Below are 12927 nucleotides of genomic sequence, written 5' to 3'. Positions count from 1 at the left end.
CTTTTGTAACATTACAAATGCATTTACTATCATGATTGATCAAATTAATGCATCCTTGCTGAATAACAGTATTAATTTAGTTAAGACATTTACTGACACATTTTAAATGGTAGTGTATGCATATGCATATATATATATATATATATAAAAATTGTCCTATGGTAAGTGAAATACATTAAGCCACTCATTCATGAAGACCAAAAATATTTGTCAATTTAAAACCTTTAATTCGAAAAACATCAAAACCCCAACTAAAATACAAAGACAATGTTTATGAATGCATGTAAACAATGGTTTTTAACTGAGTACCAAGCATACAGGTAAGTATGTGCATGCACACTGTGTGCACAGATATATAGTTTATTACAAAGCTTAAATGACACTTGAGACTGCGTTAAATAACCTTCAACTTGTCACATTTTACATGGAGGATTTTGGCATTGTGTGTCATGCAAACCAGCGTTTTTATAAATTGGTACTTGTAAGAAGCCAGTACAAAAATGTCCAAATACCCTATAAACAACAGTCTTGAAATTGAATAAGAACCCAGAAAACCAAAAGTTTTCATTAAATTACAGACATTCCTGCTCATTGTAGCTACTGGAATTATATTTTTCAATATATTGGTCAATGCAGTAAATAAATAAAGCATGGAACAGAACACTGAGAACAACAACAACAAAAATCACATTTTGTAAGTCTCTAAAAGAAAGAAAATCCCTAAAATATGGATTTAATGTTTGGTCTAAACAGCTACTATGCAAGATACAATCAATTTGTTTGAATCATTTCCCCTCAAGATCATGAACATCAAACCAGTTTGAGAGTGTTTAGAGCAGATAGAACAGGAAAATAAAGCCACAAATTTACCAAAATATTCAACACACCTCAATATATACATATTAAAAACGTTTAGAAATGCTTAAATGATTAGCTGGCTTGATTCTTCACATTTATCAGTAATGTAACCTTAAAGTCAACAGTAGTTTCCATGCACCCATAATGATCATCACTTCATATCACACTTTTTAGTCATTTGAACACCATTCTAGACATTTATGATTCATTTATGATAAATGAGTATCAGGTATAGAGCAGAATTATGTTTAAGACTTCATTCAAAGCTCTGTCGAAGATAATGTTGGACCGAACTGAGTTTAAAAAGAAAACCGTGAAATGAAGCACTGGGTATTTCCATGCTTGAGAAACCAAACGGCAATAAATGGGTTAGTGTCTTTGAAATGCTTTCTGCTTTTCACACCAGCTTTTTGGCCTCGAAGAAGCTCTTGAGATGTCTCATTTGCCAGATGCCAGTGATGATGAGGATGATGGTCTGAGCGATAGACCACCACAGAACGCGCTGGTTTGTGCTCTCGCTTGTCATACGGAAGCGCTCCTCACGATACTGTGGAAACAACTTCTTGTGAGTGCAATACAACCTATTTGGATACTGTATGATTTAACATTGACAACTAGATAACAGTGTTATTTTGGTATAATTGAGATACTAGTATCACGTTTTTATTAGTCTTTAAGTCTTGATTTTGTTTTTGGGGTCTACTAGAAGGTTTTCAGAAGGCTAGGTTTTCATGCTTGAATGTTCAAAAAACTAAATTTTGACATTGTTGCAGCACCTCTCTTTTCAGCCTTTCTGTAACGCTCTGTTTAGTTCCGGTCTCTGTGAAGCCCCTCCTTCTGAAAATTACAATGTGCTCTGATTGGACGGCCGGACCAGTGCGTTGTGATTGGTCAACCGCTTTGCACGAATTTAAGAAATGCGACACCCCTTACTATAACTGTGAGATTATAAGGCGGAAATTATTTAAAAAAGGAATATTGTGACGTGTTCTTTCCCAGAAGAAAACTCAAGACTACAATGGATGAGTTTCAGGAAGTTGAGAAAATGAGAAAAATTCAGATGCCCAAAATAATTTTAAACATCTTGAGCAGGCACCTGCTTCCAGCGATTGTGGAAATCTAAGTTTAATTGTCCAGTCAGCACACAGAACCCTACTGTACCATAAACCAAGACTAGTTTCTGCAGCTGTAACTCACCCGCTGGTAGTTCTGCTCTTTCTGGATCTGTTCCACCTGGTCCAGGAGCTGTCGGACCCTCAGCTGCAGCTCGCTCAGTTTGTCCTTGGCTGCGATCTCGGGGTAGTTGTTGGTGTGCTCACCAACCTGAATCTCCAAGTGGACTCTCTGTAAGACAGCATGGTTTCACATGTTAATGTTCAGTAACTTATACTGTATTATATTGAAATTAATGACTTTCTCATATCTAGATGTAATCTCAAAACTTGAAAATTATCCATATTTATATTGTATTTGACCAGTGTTGTTATTGTGAAGTAAAACTATTCAAAACCAGTTTCTTAACTGAACCAAAGCTGAAATAAAATAAAACAGAAATATTAGATGGAAAACTAAAACATACAACAAAAATTAGAACTGAAACTGAACGGATATAAAATAATAATAATTGAAGTACTAAAATGACTAAAACAGAAATAAAATAAATTATGTAATGAAAAAGCACATAAAAGCACAGCAAAATTACTAAAACTCGAACATAAACTAAAAATATATATTGCATAAATTAAAGCAAATTATTAAAATATAATAAATAAGTATATACATAATACTAAAATAACACTACATTAGGTAATGCTTGCATGTCAAATACAATTTATTAAATATAGAGATTGCATATTGGACAGCTTATTACATTAATAAAAATGTCACAATATGAATACATACTATAATAGTATATAAAGAATACTAATAACACTGCATTTGTCATAAATATTAACAGATGTAATTTATTAAATATAGAGACTGCACATTGGACAGCTCATTGCTCAAAACTATTCATTAAAATGTCACAATAGGAATACATACTATCATAGTATAAAAATAATACTAATATAACACTGTATTTGTCATATATACATATTAACAGATGTAATGTATTAAATATAGAGATTGCATATTGGACAGCTTATTACATTAATTAAAATGTCAAAATATGAATAAATACTATAATAGTATATAAATAAGTAATACTAAAATAACAACGCATTTGACATAAATATTACTGGATGTAATTTATTCAATATAGAGATTGCATATCGGACAGCGTATTAATCTAAATTATTAATTAAAATGACAAAATATGAATAAATAGTTTTTTTCACCCTAAAGTTGTTCCAAACCTGTATGAATTTCTTTCTTCTGCTGATTCACAAAAGAAAATATTGTCAGTAACCAAACATTGACTTCCATAGTATGAAAAAACAACAACTATGGAAGTCAATGCGGTCTGGTTGGTTACCGACATTCTTCAAAATATCTTTTTTTGTGTTCAGCACTTAAACTGATCTCTAGATGTCTCTGCTGCTCCGTCGGTTTTTACAGTCGTACCAGTTTTCCACCAGCAAACAGTGCCATCTTGGTGGAGTTGGAGTGAAGGCAGATCTGATGCTCGCCTGGTGTGTGGGACGTGAAGGTGAAACGTCCATCTGATCCATACTGACGGGACAGAATGATCTGAAACAAACAATGAGAGAATGTGATACTGGCATCTGCATTTGTGTAAAGTCGCCAAATATAACCCTATTTATTGTTATATAGCAGAGATGTTTGAAATGTAGAGTATAAAGAACAACAGGCTACATTGGTTTCAGGATCTTTGATTTCCACGTGCATGCCTAAACCAGGGGTGGACGGGAGAAAAGAGCCAGCCTGTTTGTCCCACAGCTGTGTTCTGTATCTTCCTGAAAACACACAAATAAAACCCAAAACAATATGTTCATTTGTGTCACACACAAAAACTGACAAACATAATTATTAGAGGAACAGGATCTTATTATTATTTCATTATGCAGTATGGATATTATAAATCAAATATACATGCATTGTCTCCTGTCATTATAACTGTTATTTCTGTTATTACTATAAACAAGCGATAAATCCAGGCTGTAGCTGCTGGCTGAAAGGAACTGGTTGCACCTGTATCTCAGGTACCCAAGCAGGATCCTGCACCTGCCACATCCTTGATAATGCTGATCTACTCAAAGCCCTGCTTCATTTGGACAGATGTATGCACACAATCACATCCATACCTAAAATCTGATTTCATATCAGCTGTCTTCACATTGAGTGTGTTAAATGAGATAAAAAGTGAATGTTTCTACTGATAAATCCTGATGGATGAATCAACTAGCCGACAAAGCTAACCGATCACAGAGAGCAGATTGGACAATGGACGTACCGATCACCATGGTTTCATCGGGTATTTCTTCTATGAAACATTTCTTCTCCGTCTCTCCGATGTGGAAATAAAGGGCTTGGCTTGAAGAAAGCCACGCAAATAGAAGCAAAAGCCCGGCACAGGACACCACCGCCTTCATCTCCATCCAAATCACCCCTCACTCAATCCAGGGCTGAGAATCGATTGCAGAATCACTCGATTCTCAACACGGGCTTTTGTTTACTGAAGTGTCCGCCCATGTTCACGAGTGGCATAAACGTTTATCTGAAGAAAGAAACTAAAAATCTTAGTTTATTAATTAATTTAATAAAACAATCTAAATAATATTAGAATTTATGTTGGAATATTTAAATAAATCTCATTTGTTTGTATACTTATTGTTGAATTTCTATGTAAAATACATTACTGATACTATTTGAAAAGGGATTTGTACATAAAAAATAAATTAAACTATTTTAGTATGAACATGAATTCATACATAACATATAATATAATTTATGACTATAATTGTTATCATCAACAGCAATTAAAATTAAATAATAATGCATTGATAATAAATGTATTTTATGCTCGTTTTTAGGCACGCGTGTTTAGACTTTTACTTTGGAATGTAGTTAATTCACGCATCAACCGGAAGCAGTACTGCGTTAAATTACCCACACAACCGCCCGTGCTTTAGTCGAGAACTTTCTCGTTTGTTTATTCACTGAATTCAGTTGTTGTCTCGCTTTTTCAGTGTTTTCATTTCCTTTTCTGAGTTTTTTGAAAAAGAGTCGCAATGGCGCAGTATAAAGGAGCGGCAAGTGAAGCGGGGAGAGCGATGCAGCTCATGAAGAAGAGAGAAAGAGAGCGAGAACAGCTCGAGCAGCTGAAACAGAAGATAGCAGAGGCAAGTGAGCCCGAAACAGAATAACAAACAAACAAACATAAACACACTGACCACTCAACCTGTCCTCACGATATGCCTCCAATAAATATATGCAAGCTCAAAAGTGTGTGGAATGTATACTGTAGTATCCAGTTGTTTAGGATATTAACGTTACATATTGTTTAACCCAGAACATCATGGTTATGCTTATTGACACTTTTATACGGTATACAGTCACACGAGAAGGCTTTATGATGTGATGACAGTTTATATAACTTAATTAGTTTTGTGTGCGTATATATATATATATATATATGCATACATACATACATACATACATACATACATGCATGCATGATATATGCACATGATGTTAAAAACTAGTGAACAAGTGCATTTTTTATTACATTTATGAAGATTCATAGTCAAATCAAGACGTAAATCATGTGCGTGTAAAATTTCCACACTTTTTTAAAAAAAAATCCTATGCTTAAAAAGTATGACATGCCATTGTATAGCCAGCAAAATATAATTTATTTTAAAGATACGTTTTTAAAACACCTTTCAAGCCAGGTTTAAATGATAAAACACTATTTTGAGACCACAGTATGTAAACTACTGATCTTTAATCATCGGTGAACTATAATGATTGTAGATTTTTTATTTTATTTATGAATATTGTTATATTCACCTTCTCCTTTCCAGGACAACATGGTGAAGTCCAACATTGATAAAAAGTTCTCCGCTCATTATGACGCTGTGGAGCAAGAGCTCAAGTCCAGCACTGTTGGTAAGTGAGCATTAAAAATGAAATGACTTGTTATGGTTCTAAAATACTTCTGTGATGAATTTTAGATGAGTGAGGTAGCTTGTAGTTTATCAGAAAGGGTTAGAGATTCTTATGACTAGGGCTGTCATTTGATTATCATTTACTTTAGTTACATCTCCCATCTGGATTTGCAAACCTTATCCATAATGTACAACCTTTTTCGGAATTATTTAATTTATGCATGCAGGCTTAATTTGTGTATTAAATCACTTTGTGATTGGAGGATGTGTTTGTTCTCTGCAGGTCTGGTGACTCTTAATGACATGAAAGCGAAGCAGGAAGCTCTGGTCAAAGAACGAGAGAAACAGCTTGCCAAGAAGGAGCAGTCAAAAGAGCTACAGCTGTAAGGCCTTTTCAGTTATTTGAACTTTGCTTCTCTCCTGCTTGGTGTCATTTTCTCTGTATGAATTAATTAAATCATTTAACCATCTTTTAAGATTTTAAGGCTAAGTTTTTGTAGATCCTTGCTTTGCGCCCTCCAGGCATCCTGCTTTTCTTTGTTTATTTTTTCTCTTCAATTCTGTGTGAATGTTTGGTCTCTTATTGTAGGAAACTGGAGAAGCAGAAGGAGAAGAAAAGAAAGGAAGAGCAGAAAAGGAAGATTGCCAGTTTATCCTTCAATCCGGAAGAAGGAGAGGAAGAGGAGGAGGAGGAGGAAGAAGAAGAGGAGGAAGAGGAAATTGAGGAGGAGATATGTATGGCATTTTACTTGCCAATTTTCCACATAAGTGGAACAAAGTTATACACAACATTAGTGCATAGATTAAAATCAGCACATAATAATGATATTCTTAATTTCTAACCAGCATTTTAAAGTTGTACTACTAAGTAAAAGTGCATTTGATAGTGATTCAGTGTAAGTTTAATAGATTGATTTCATTAATTTAGTTTTTTTTATAGATTTTTGTAAATGTGTTATTTATTTTTAACACTAATGAAATTGTGATTTTTTATGTCATTGTCTTAAACAGGCATACCTGTAAAAAAGAAAAAACTAGGGAAAAACCCAGATGTGGACACCAGTTTCCTGCCAGACAGGGACAGAGAGGTATTAAAAAAAAAAAAAAAAATCTTTTTTAATTCTTTCGATGCTCTGTTAACACATGCACAGCTTTATATTCAACAGTTTTACAGGGTTGTTGGTTTAAAGGTGCGAGTAAGCGATTTCTGGGAAACACTGTTGATATTTGAAATCCCCTAAACAAACACGGCCCTACCCAAAGGGATCAAACGCTTATCTTGATGCTTAATTCCCCAACACAACTACTTACGCAAACGTTATTCACATTTAGAATAAAAAATATACTGCAGCCAAGGCCAAATTATGAGAAACAGAAATGATTAATTCTACTAGATATATTTATAAAAATAAGCAATAGCTATGATCAGCTATTTGTCTGTCTATTCTTGGCTGAGCTTTCGATATCGTTACAGAAAGGCCGAAACTGTTCAGTTGGTTCTTGTGACATGACCTGCAGAGCGCTTGCGGCGTTCTGAAAAGTTGACTATTTTTTCATCTCGCTGTGGCCTGGAAAAAACGAGCATGCCACACCACACATGCATTTTCTTTCTCAACTGTTTACTTTCACTTAAAACTGTCTTTACATGAAAACTCGCCAAGATGGGCATTTTGACATTATTTTATGTGTATTTTACTGTTTTAGCTCAATAAGTAGCTAGGGCTGGACAATAACTCAATATCAATATATATTTTTTTTCTGCGTTACAAGCTACTGCTGAAATTCACCGCATTTGGCGGGTGTTAATGCAGATTAACAAACAATGAAACACGAGTATATTCAAGCAGAGGACAGCATTTGTTAATTCTGTGAAACAAAGCAAAACCAATGTTATTCACGCATAAATAAACAGAAGAAGAAATAAAGCAACCTCTGTGTCCATTTTCAGGCCTTCCCGCTCCTTAGGGTCTCTCCAGCGCTGGAAAGCTTCTCCGATATTAACGCGGGTCCTGATCGTAACCCTTCTTTTTAAAGTTATATTCCACTGGCCTTTTCCTCTTTTGTATATTCTCTGTCTTTCTGTAGTCGTTCTGCTAATGTCTGTCTTGTGCACTGAGTTCTATCTCCTCCTCCACCATGAGTGTATGCGCCCCTTACTGCTTATTGGCTACAAGTGTGTTTTGATGCTCAGTCCGATCCACTTTTCAGCAGCGTTTTTCAAAAATCGCTTACTGCACCTTTAAAGGTGAACTATGCAGGTTTTTTACCTTTTGAACCGCTTCGGAGTCATTGGAATGGTTATATTACTTTTTTCGGGTTGAATGGTGGTCGTCTCGCACCCCCCTAACAAGCCTCTTCTGGGCAGTGTTTTGCACATTGAGACATCAAGCCTGAGCTTTATTACAAAGCTGCATACCAAATTTGTCAACTGTCACAAGTAGTGTTGTCAAAAGACTCGGTACTTCGGTACCATTTCGGTACTAAAAAAATTTAATGGTTACGGTACCAGCTTTTCTTAAGTACCGGTGGTACCGAAGTATCGGATTAATCCGGTTCTTGACGCGCTGTTTGAACGGTGCACAGTTGCGTCCTCTTCATAAACACACTGAGACATTGCGACCGGCGGCGCTGCTAATGCGGTTTCTCTGAATCCACTTGTTGACAAGAAAGGAGGAAAGAGCCGTTCACAGCGCGTTTTTTTGCGCGTTCAAATTCGTTTTCCAGGCGCGCCTCTGTTCATGATTGCATAGCAACGGCAGACGCAACGGGAAAGCACGCGCTTGTGGAAAGGAGAAAGCGGTGCAAACTGCGCTCTCCATGATGACGAGGAAGTATCATCAAATAATGTATTGATTTCTAGCCCTTGCATTAGCCTTACTACTAGATATATTCATTGAGATGAGAAATAAAAAGCCGCCCTGTACAGCGATGATCAGCTGTTCGGCCGAGCTTTCCATGTTGTTACGGAAAGGCCGCTGGTTTTTGTCACATGACCTGTTGATCTCACTGAATTTGCACACGCATAAAACGCGATATGTGAACGGCCCCTAAAGTGGTATCGTGTGCGGTTGTATCTAGTTTAAAATGCCTTTTAAATATAAACGCAGTTTTGGATTAAATAAAAGGACAGTCAAGTCAAACAAAACACGTTTTATCTCCTGTTTAGTTGGTAACATTACAATACCATTCATTAACATTACTTTATGCCTTATCTAACATCAACACATTGAGTGAACAATATATTTTTACAACATTAATGTATGTTTGTGAATGTTATTTAATACAAACACTTGATTGTTCATGAACAGATATAACTTTTGATTTTAAAAATGTATTAGTAGGTTACATTTTTAAATTACCCCAAGGAGAATAATTGCTTCAGTGTATAACTATTGTTAGGTCATTTTATCTAATGTTATCTAACAAATGGATATACACTTTAATATATGCAAATTTAATCTAAATTAGCTTTGGTACCGAAATTGGTACCGAGAACCGTGGATTTTCACAGGTATCGGTACCGAATACTGAAATTTTTGTACCTTGACAACACTAGTCACAAGTATTATGGTATTTGATAGTTTTTTTCTACTTTGGCGCATTTCCAGTCAGTTTCCAATGAGGCGTGTCGACTGTTAAGATCCTTAGATCTGACAGATTACATGTCATTTGTCACGAAGGTCTTGTTTGCATTTATCCTGTGAATATATGAACTATTATGTCATATATATGCATCAACTGTTTTATTAAAAAGCTTTGGCTTGTTTTCAGAAACTGAAAAGAGATTTTTTAAGAGATTGTGAAATAAGTGACTAGATGATCCTTGAGAGGAATTAGCACTCTCTCTCTCTCTCTCTCTGTGTGTGTGTGTGTGTGTGTGTGTGTGTGTGTGTGTGTGTGTGTGTGTGTGTGTGTGTGTGTGTGTGTGTGTGCTTTATCTTCAGTATATATGAGCTTCTTTGATATGCCCTTAAATTTTTATTTTATTTTGCAATCTCATAATGCTGTCCATTTTTAAAGAACAGTTTTAAAGACTCCACAAGTTTTGTGGCTTGTAGTCCGTGTCTGTATGTCAGTGTACTCCGAAGTTGGCTAAATTTAGCAGCTATACACATGTGAAAAATGTTTCTTTTCTGAAAGTTGAAGTTTCTTTCTGAAAAATGTACCAGAAAGCCTGTGAACGCAATGTTTTGTATGTGTAATTGTGAGTAAAATGTGTTTCAGGAAGAAGAGAATCGTTTAAGAGAGGAACTCCGGCAGGAGTGGGAAAGAAAACAAGAGAAGATCAAAAGTAGGATTTTAAGATCACCAAACTTTTGTTTGATATCTCTGAACCTGGCCAAGAGTGCAGTTGAATCTGTTGACTTAATCCTTTATTCATTTCAACTTGTCTAGTCATATTTTGATCTTTGATATTACAAACCTGTGCTTCAACCTGTCTTTGTTTTTATTAGGTGAAGAAATTGAAATAACTTTCAGCTACTGGGATGGCTCAGGGCATCGAAAAACTGTCAAGGTACAGAACAGGTTATCAGATTTCCTAATTTAAGAAAACTACATGACCAAGATGTTACGTGCTCAACACTATACTATACTAATATTTGTGTATGCACCCATGTAGATGAAGAAAGGCAACACAATTCAGCAGTTTCTCCAAAGGGCCCTGGAAGTTTTGAGAAAAGACTTCAGTGAGCTGAGGTAAATGCGTTCATGGTCAACTGCTATAAAAAAAACATTCCTAGATTTACTACATAGAAGATAGTGAAGTGTGTGTGTGTGCGCGTGTGCGTGCATACACACTCATTTACAAAAACATGTTAGTTTTCTTCAGAATTGAGTTCAAGTTTTCCTCAGAATATCAGTGATATATATCAGTGATGAATATAAGTCAATGGACAAAATCAAGACAGTGAGGGCTTTTGGTCTTAACTGAGATCATATTAAAGCTTGTTTGTGTCCTTCAGATCAGCAGGAGTGGAGCATCTAATGTACATTAAAGAGGATTTGATAATCCCACATGTGAGTAAAGTTTCCCCCAACACAACTGTAAAGGTTAATACTTGTAAATACCCTCATTTGTAAGACCAATTAGGTCTTAAATCATTGCAAGATTTGTCATTGTTTACAATGCACTTTTATTCTGTACAAGAATGCACATCGCTTAAATTTCAGATTTTGTGACAGGAGCATGTACAAGGTTTACAACGTAAACTGCTTTACAATGTTTTAAGGGCATTTTAGGAAGTGTTTCCCTGATTGCACAGACAGGTGGTAATAAATCACAGTTGTTATAGTTAATTTTATAGTTTTTATAGCCCTTTCAAAAAATCTCTCACTTACTACAGATCTGCTTTTCTTTCAGCACCACAGTTTCTATGATTTCATTGTGACAAAGGCAAGAGGCAAAAGTGGTAAGTTCCTACTTCCTCTGACTACCACATTTAGTTTAACAGGTTCCCAAGTGGCTTCTGCATTGCACACATGACTGTTCTCTGATATTTTATAATACTGATTATATTTAGCATTAGCCTGTTATTTTCGTGTTGTATCTTTGTTTTTGGTGCTGAATTGAGACCTTCCTCTTTTTCTTCAGGGCCCCTTTTCAATTTTGATGTGCACGAAGACATTCGTCTGGTGAACGATGCCACAGTTGAGAAAGATGAGGTAATAATGTCAGCATAATGTCTGGTCTATATTCTGGGCAAGAACCACACAAGTTTAAAGGAAGAGACCTGCATGTAAATGTGATGTTTTGGGACAGGTGAATTTGAAATTAGATATGATTATTGTAAACGGAAGCAAATTAGCATATGTGCTCCAGGATATGTTTTTTTTTTACACATTATTAAGTGTCTTGCCACAAACCTTGAACGACCAGCGACACATTTTTCCTAGTTGTAGCAACATGGAAACTTGTAAACACAATGTTTTCTTGGTGAACATGCACATTGACTCTTAAAACTATTGAAACTGCATGGAAGCCAGTCAGCTTTGATAGAGCTCCGGCTAAATTCAAAGCTCTTTGTGCTTCTTTGTCCAGTCTCATGCAGGAAAAGTGGTGCTGAGGAGCTGGTATGAAAAAAACAAACACATCTTCCCTGCCAGCCGTTGGGAGCCTTATGACCCCGAAAAAAAATGGGACAAATACACAGTGAGTATATTTTCCACTAAAGTCCTTGTGTTGAAAGTCTTGACACTGAAATGGTCTGGGTTGAGTGATAGTCTCTAAAATTTCCCACAGCCACATGTTTAGTGGTAGAACCATATAAAAGCAGCTCTGTGATCTTGACGTATATGATCATGACACAGTCCTAACCAAAACCAAAAACTGATGTGCTCCATGAACAGCTATACAGGTTTTCTATAGATGAAAACAAGATGTCAGGACAAATAAATCATGCCAGTGTTATGGGTCTACTGGGGTGAAAAATATGCTTTTGGTTGGATTTATGGCATGTTTACAGACTGTTTTGCATTGCTTTTCAGATTCGGTGAGATGCCACATCCACGAGACGTACAGAGTTCCTGAACCATCTTACTGTTTTGTTGGTTTTATTGACATCAGGCAGCAAAATGCTTTATCTTGCGTAGCATTTTTGAATATCTATAACTGTTTGCACCCACGTTTTCAGTGTATATAGGTGAACATGAGGTCTAAACCGAGGCCGATCGTGAACATTCTTTGTCAAACTCTCATAGTCGGATCTTGCACACAACTAACCTGACACATCTTTTTGTTATCGCAACTGATGTTTGCTTTCTTGATTGTAAATATAGTCCGTCGTGTGTTTCAATCATCTATTGAATCATATTTAACAATAAACTCCCTGTTTATGTACCTTTGTATGTCTTCCAGTTGAATCATTTTATGATTGCTCCATCGCTACTACAGGCACAGATTGTTATTGTTCAAGTTTTGAAAGATTTGTAGTCTCCTGGAACGAAACCACCCCCGTTGAAAATCAAACGCTAGATAGCAAAGTCACGTAAAAACCAC

At 35.8% G+C, this 12927-nt stretch overlaps 2 protein-coding genes across 2 annotated transcripts; one reads left to right on the top strand and one right to left on the bottom strand.

The window, feature by feature from the left end:
• Positions 1-206: 206 nt before the first annotated feature.
• Positions 207-4510, bottom strand: tmed4 (transmembrane p24 trafficking protein 4). Its single transcript, XM_079588707.1, has 5 exons — positions 4274-4510; positions 3676-3776; positions 3424-3549; positions 2056-2202; positions 207-1405 (listed from the first exon to the last, which is right to left on the bottom strand). Exons 1-5 carry the CDS (start codon positions 4416-4418, stop codon positions 1256-1258), a joined length of 669 nt encoding a protein of 222 aa, XP_079444833.1. The 5' UTR covers positions 4419-4510; the 3' UTR covers positions 207-1255.
• fam50a (family with sequence similarity 50 member A) lies at positions 4448-12768 on the top strand. Its single transcript, XM_079588705.1, has 13 exons — positions 4448-5162; positions 5847-5931; positions 6214-6313; positions 6520-6665; positions 6942-7018; positions 10155-10221; positions 10385-10446; positions 10552-10628; positions 10895-10949; positions 11293-11341; positions 11524-11594; positions 11971-12081; positions 12417-12768. Exons 1-13 carry the CDS (start codon positions 5052-5054, stop codon positions 12423-12425), a joined length of 1020 nt encoding a protein of 339 aa, XP_079444831.1. The 5' UTR covers positions 4448-5051; the 3' UTR covers positions 12426-12768.
• The last annotated feature ends 159 nt before the right edge of the window (positions 12769-12927 follow it).

This window comes from Phoxinus phoxinus (assembly GCF_949152265.1).
Source record: "Phoxinus phoxinus genome assembly, chromosome: 18".
NCBI classification, from domain to species: Eukaryota; Metazoa; Chordata; class Actinopteri; order Cypriniformes; family Leuciscidae; genus Phoxinus; species Phoxinus phoxinus.
This window is presented reverse-complemented; position numbering and strand designations above follow the sequence as displayed.

Bases quoted from the DNA above. Each gene is read 5' to 3' on its own strand.
- tmed4 (XM_079588707.1), bottom strand. From the start codon at position 4,418: ATGGAGATGAAGGCGGTGGTGTCCTGTGCCGGGCTTTTGCTTCTATTT. The intron at 3,777-4,273 runs GTACGTCCATTG...GTGTGTTTTCAG, and splicing joins CGATGAAACCATGGTGATCG to GAAGATACAGAACACAGCTG. The intron at 3,550-3,675 runs GTAGCCTGTTGT...TGTTTGTTTCAG, and splicing joins TCAAAGATCCTGAAACCAAT to ATCATTCTGTCCCGTCAGTA.
- fam50a (XM_079588705.1), top strand. From the start codon at position 5,052: ATGGCGCAGTATAAAGGAGCGGCAAGTGAAGCGGGGAGAGCGATGCAG. The intron at 6,666-6,941 runs GTATGGCATTTT...TGTCTTAAACAG, and splicing joins GGAAATTGAGGAGGAGATAT to GCATACCTGTAAAAAAGAAA. The intron at 11,595-11,970 runs GTAATAATGTCA...TTCTTTGTCCAG, and splicing joins CCACAGTTGAGAAAGATGAG to TCTCATGCAGGAAAAGTGGT.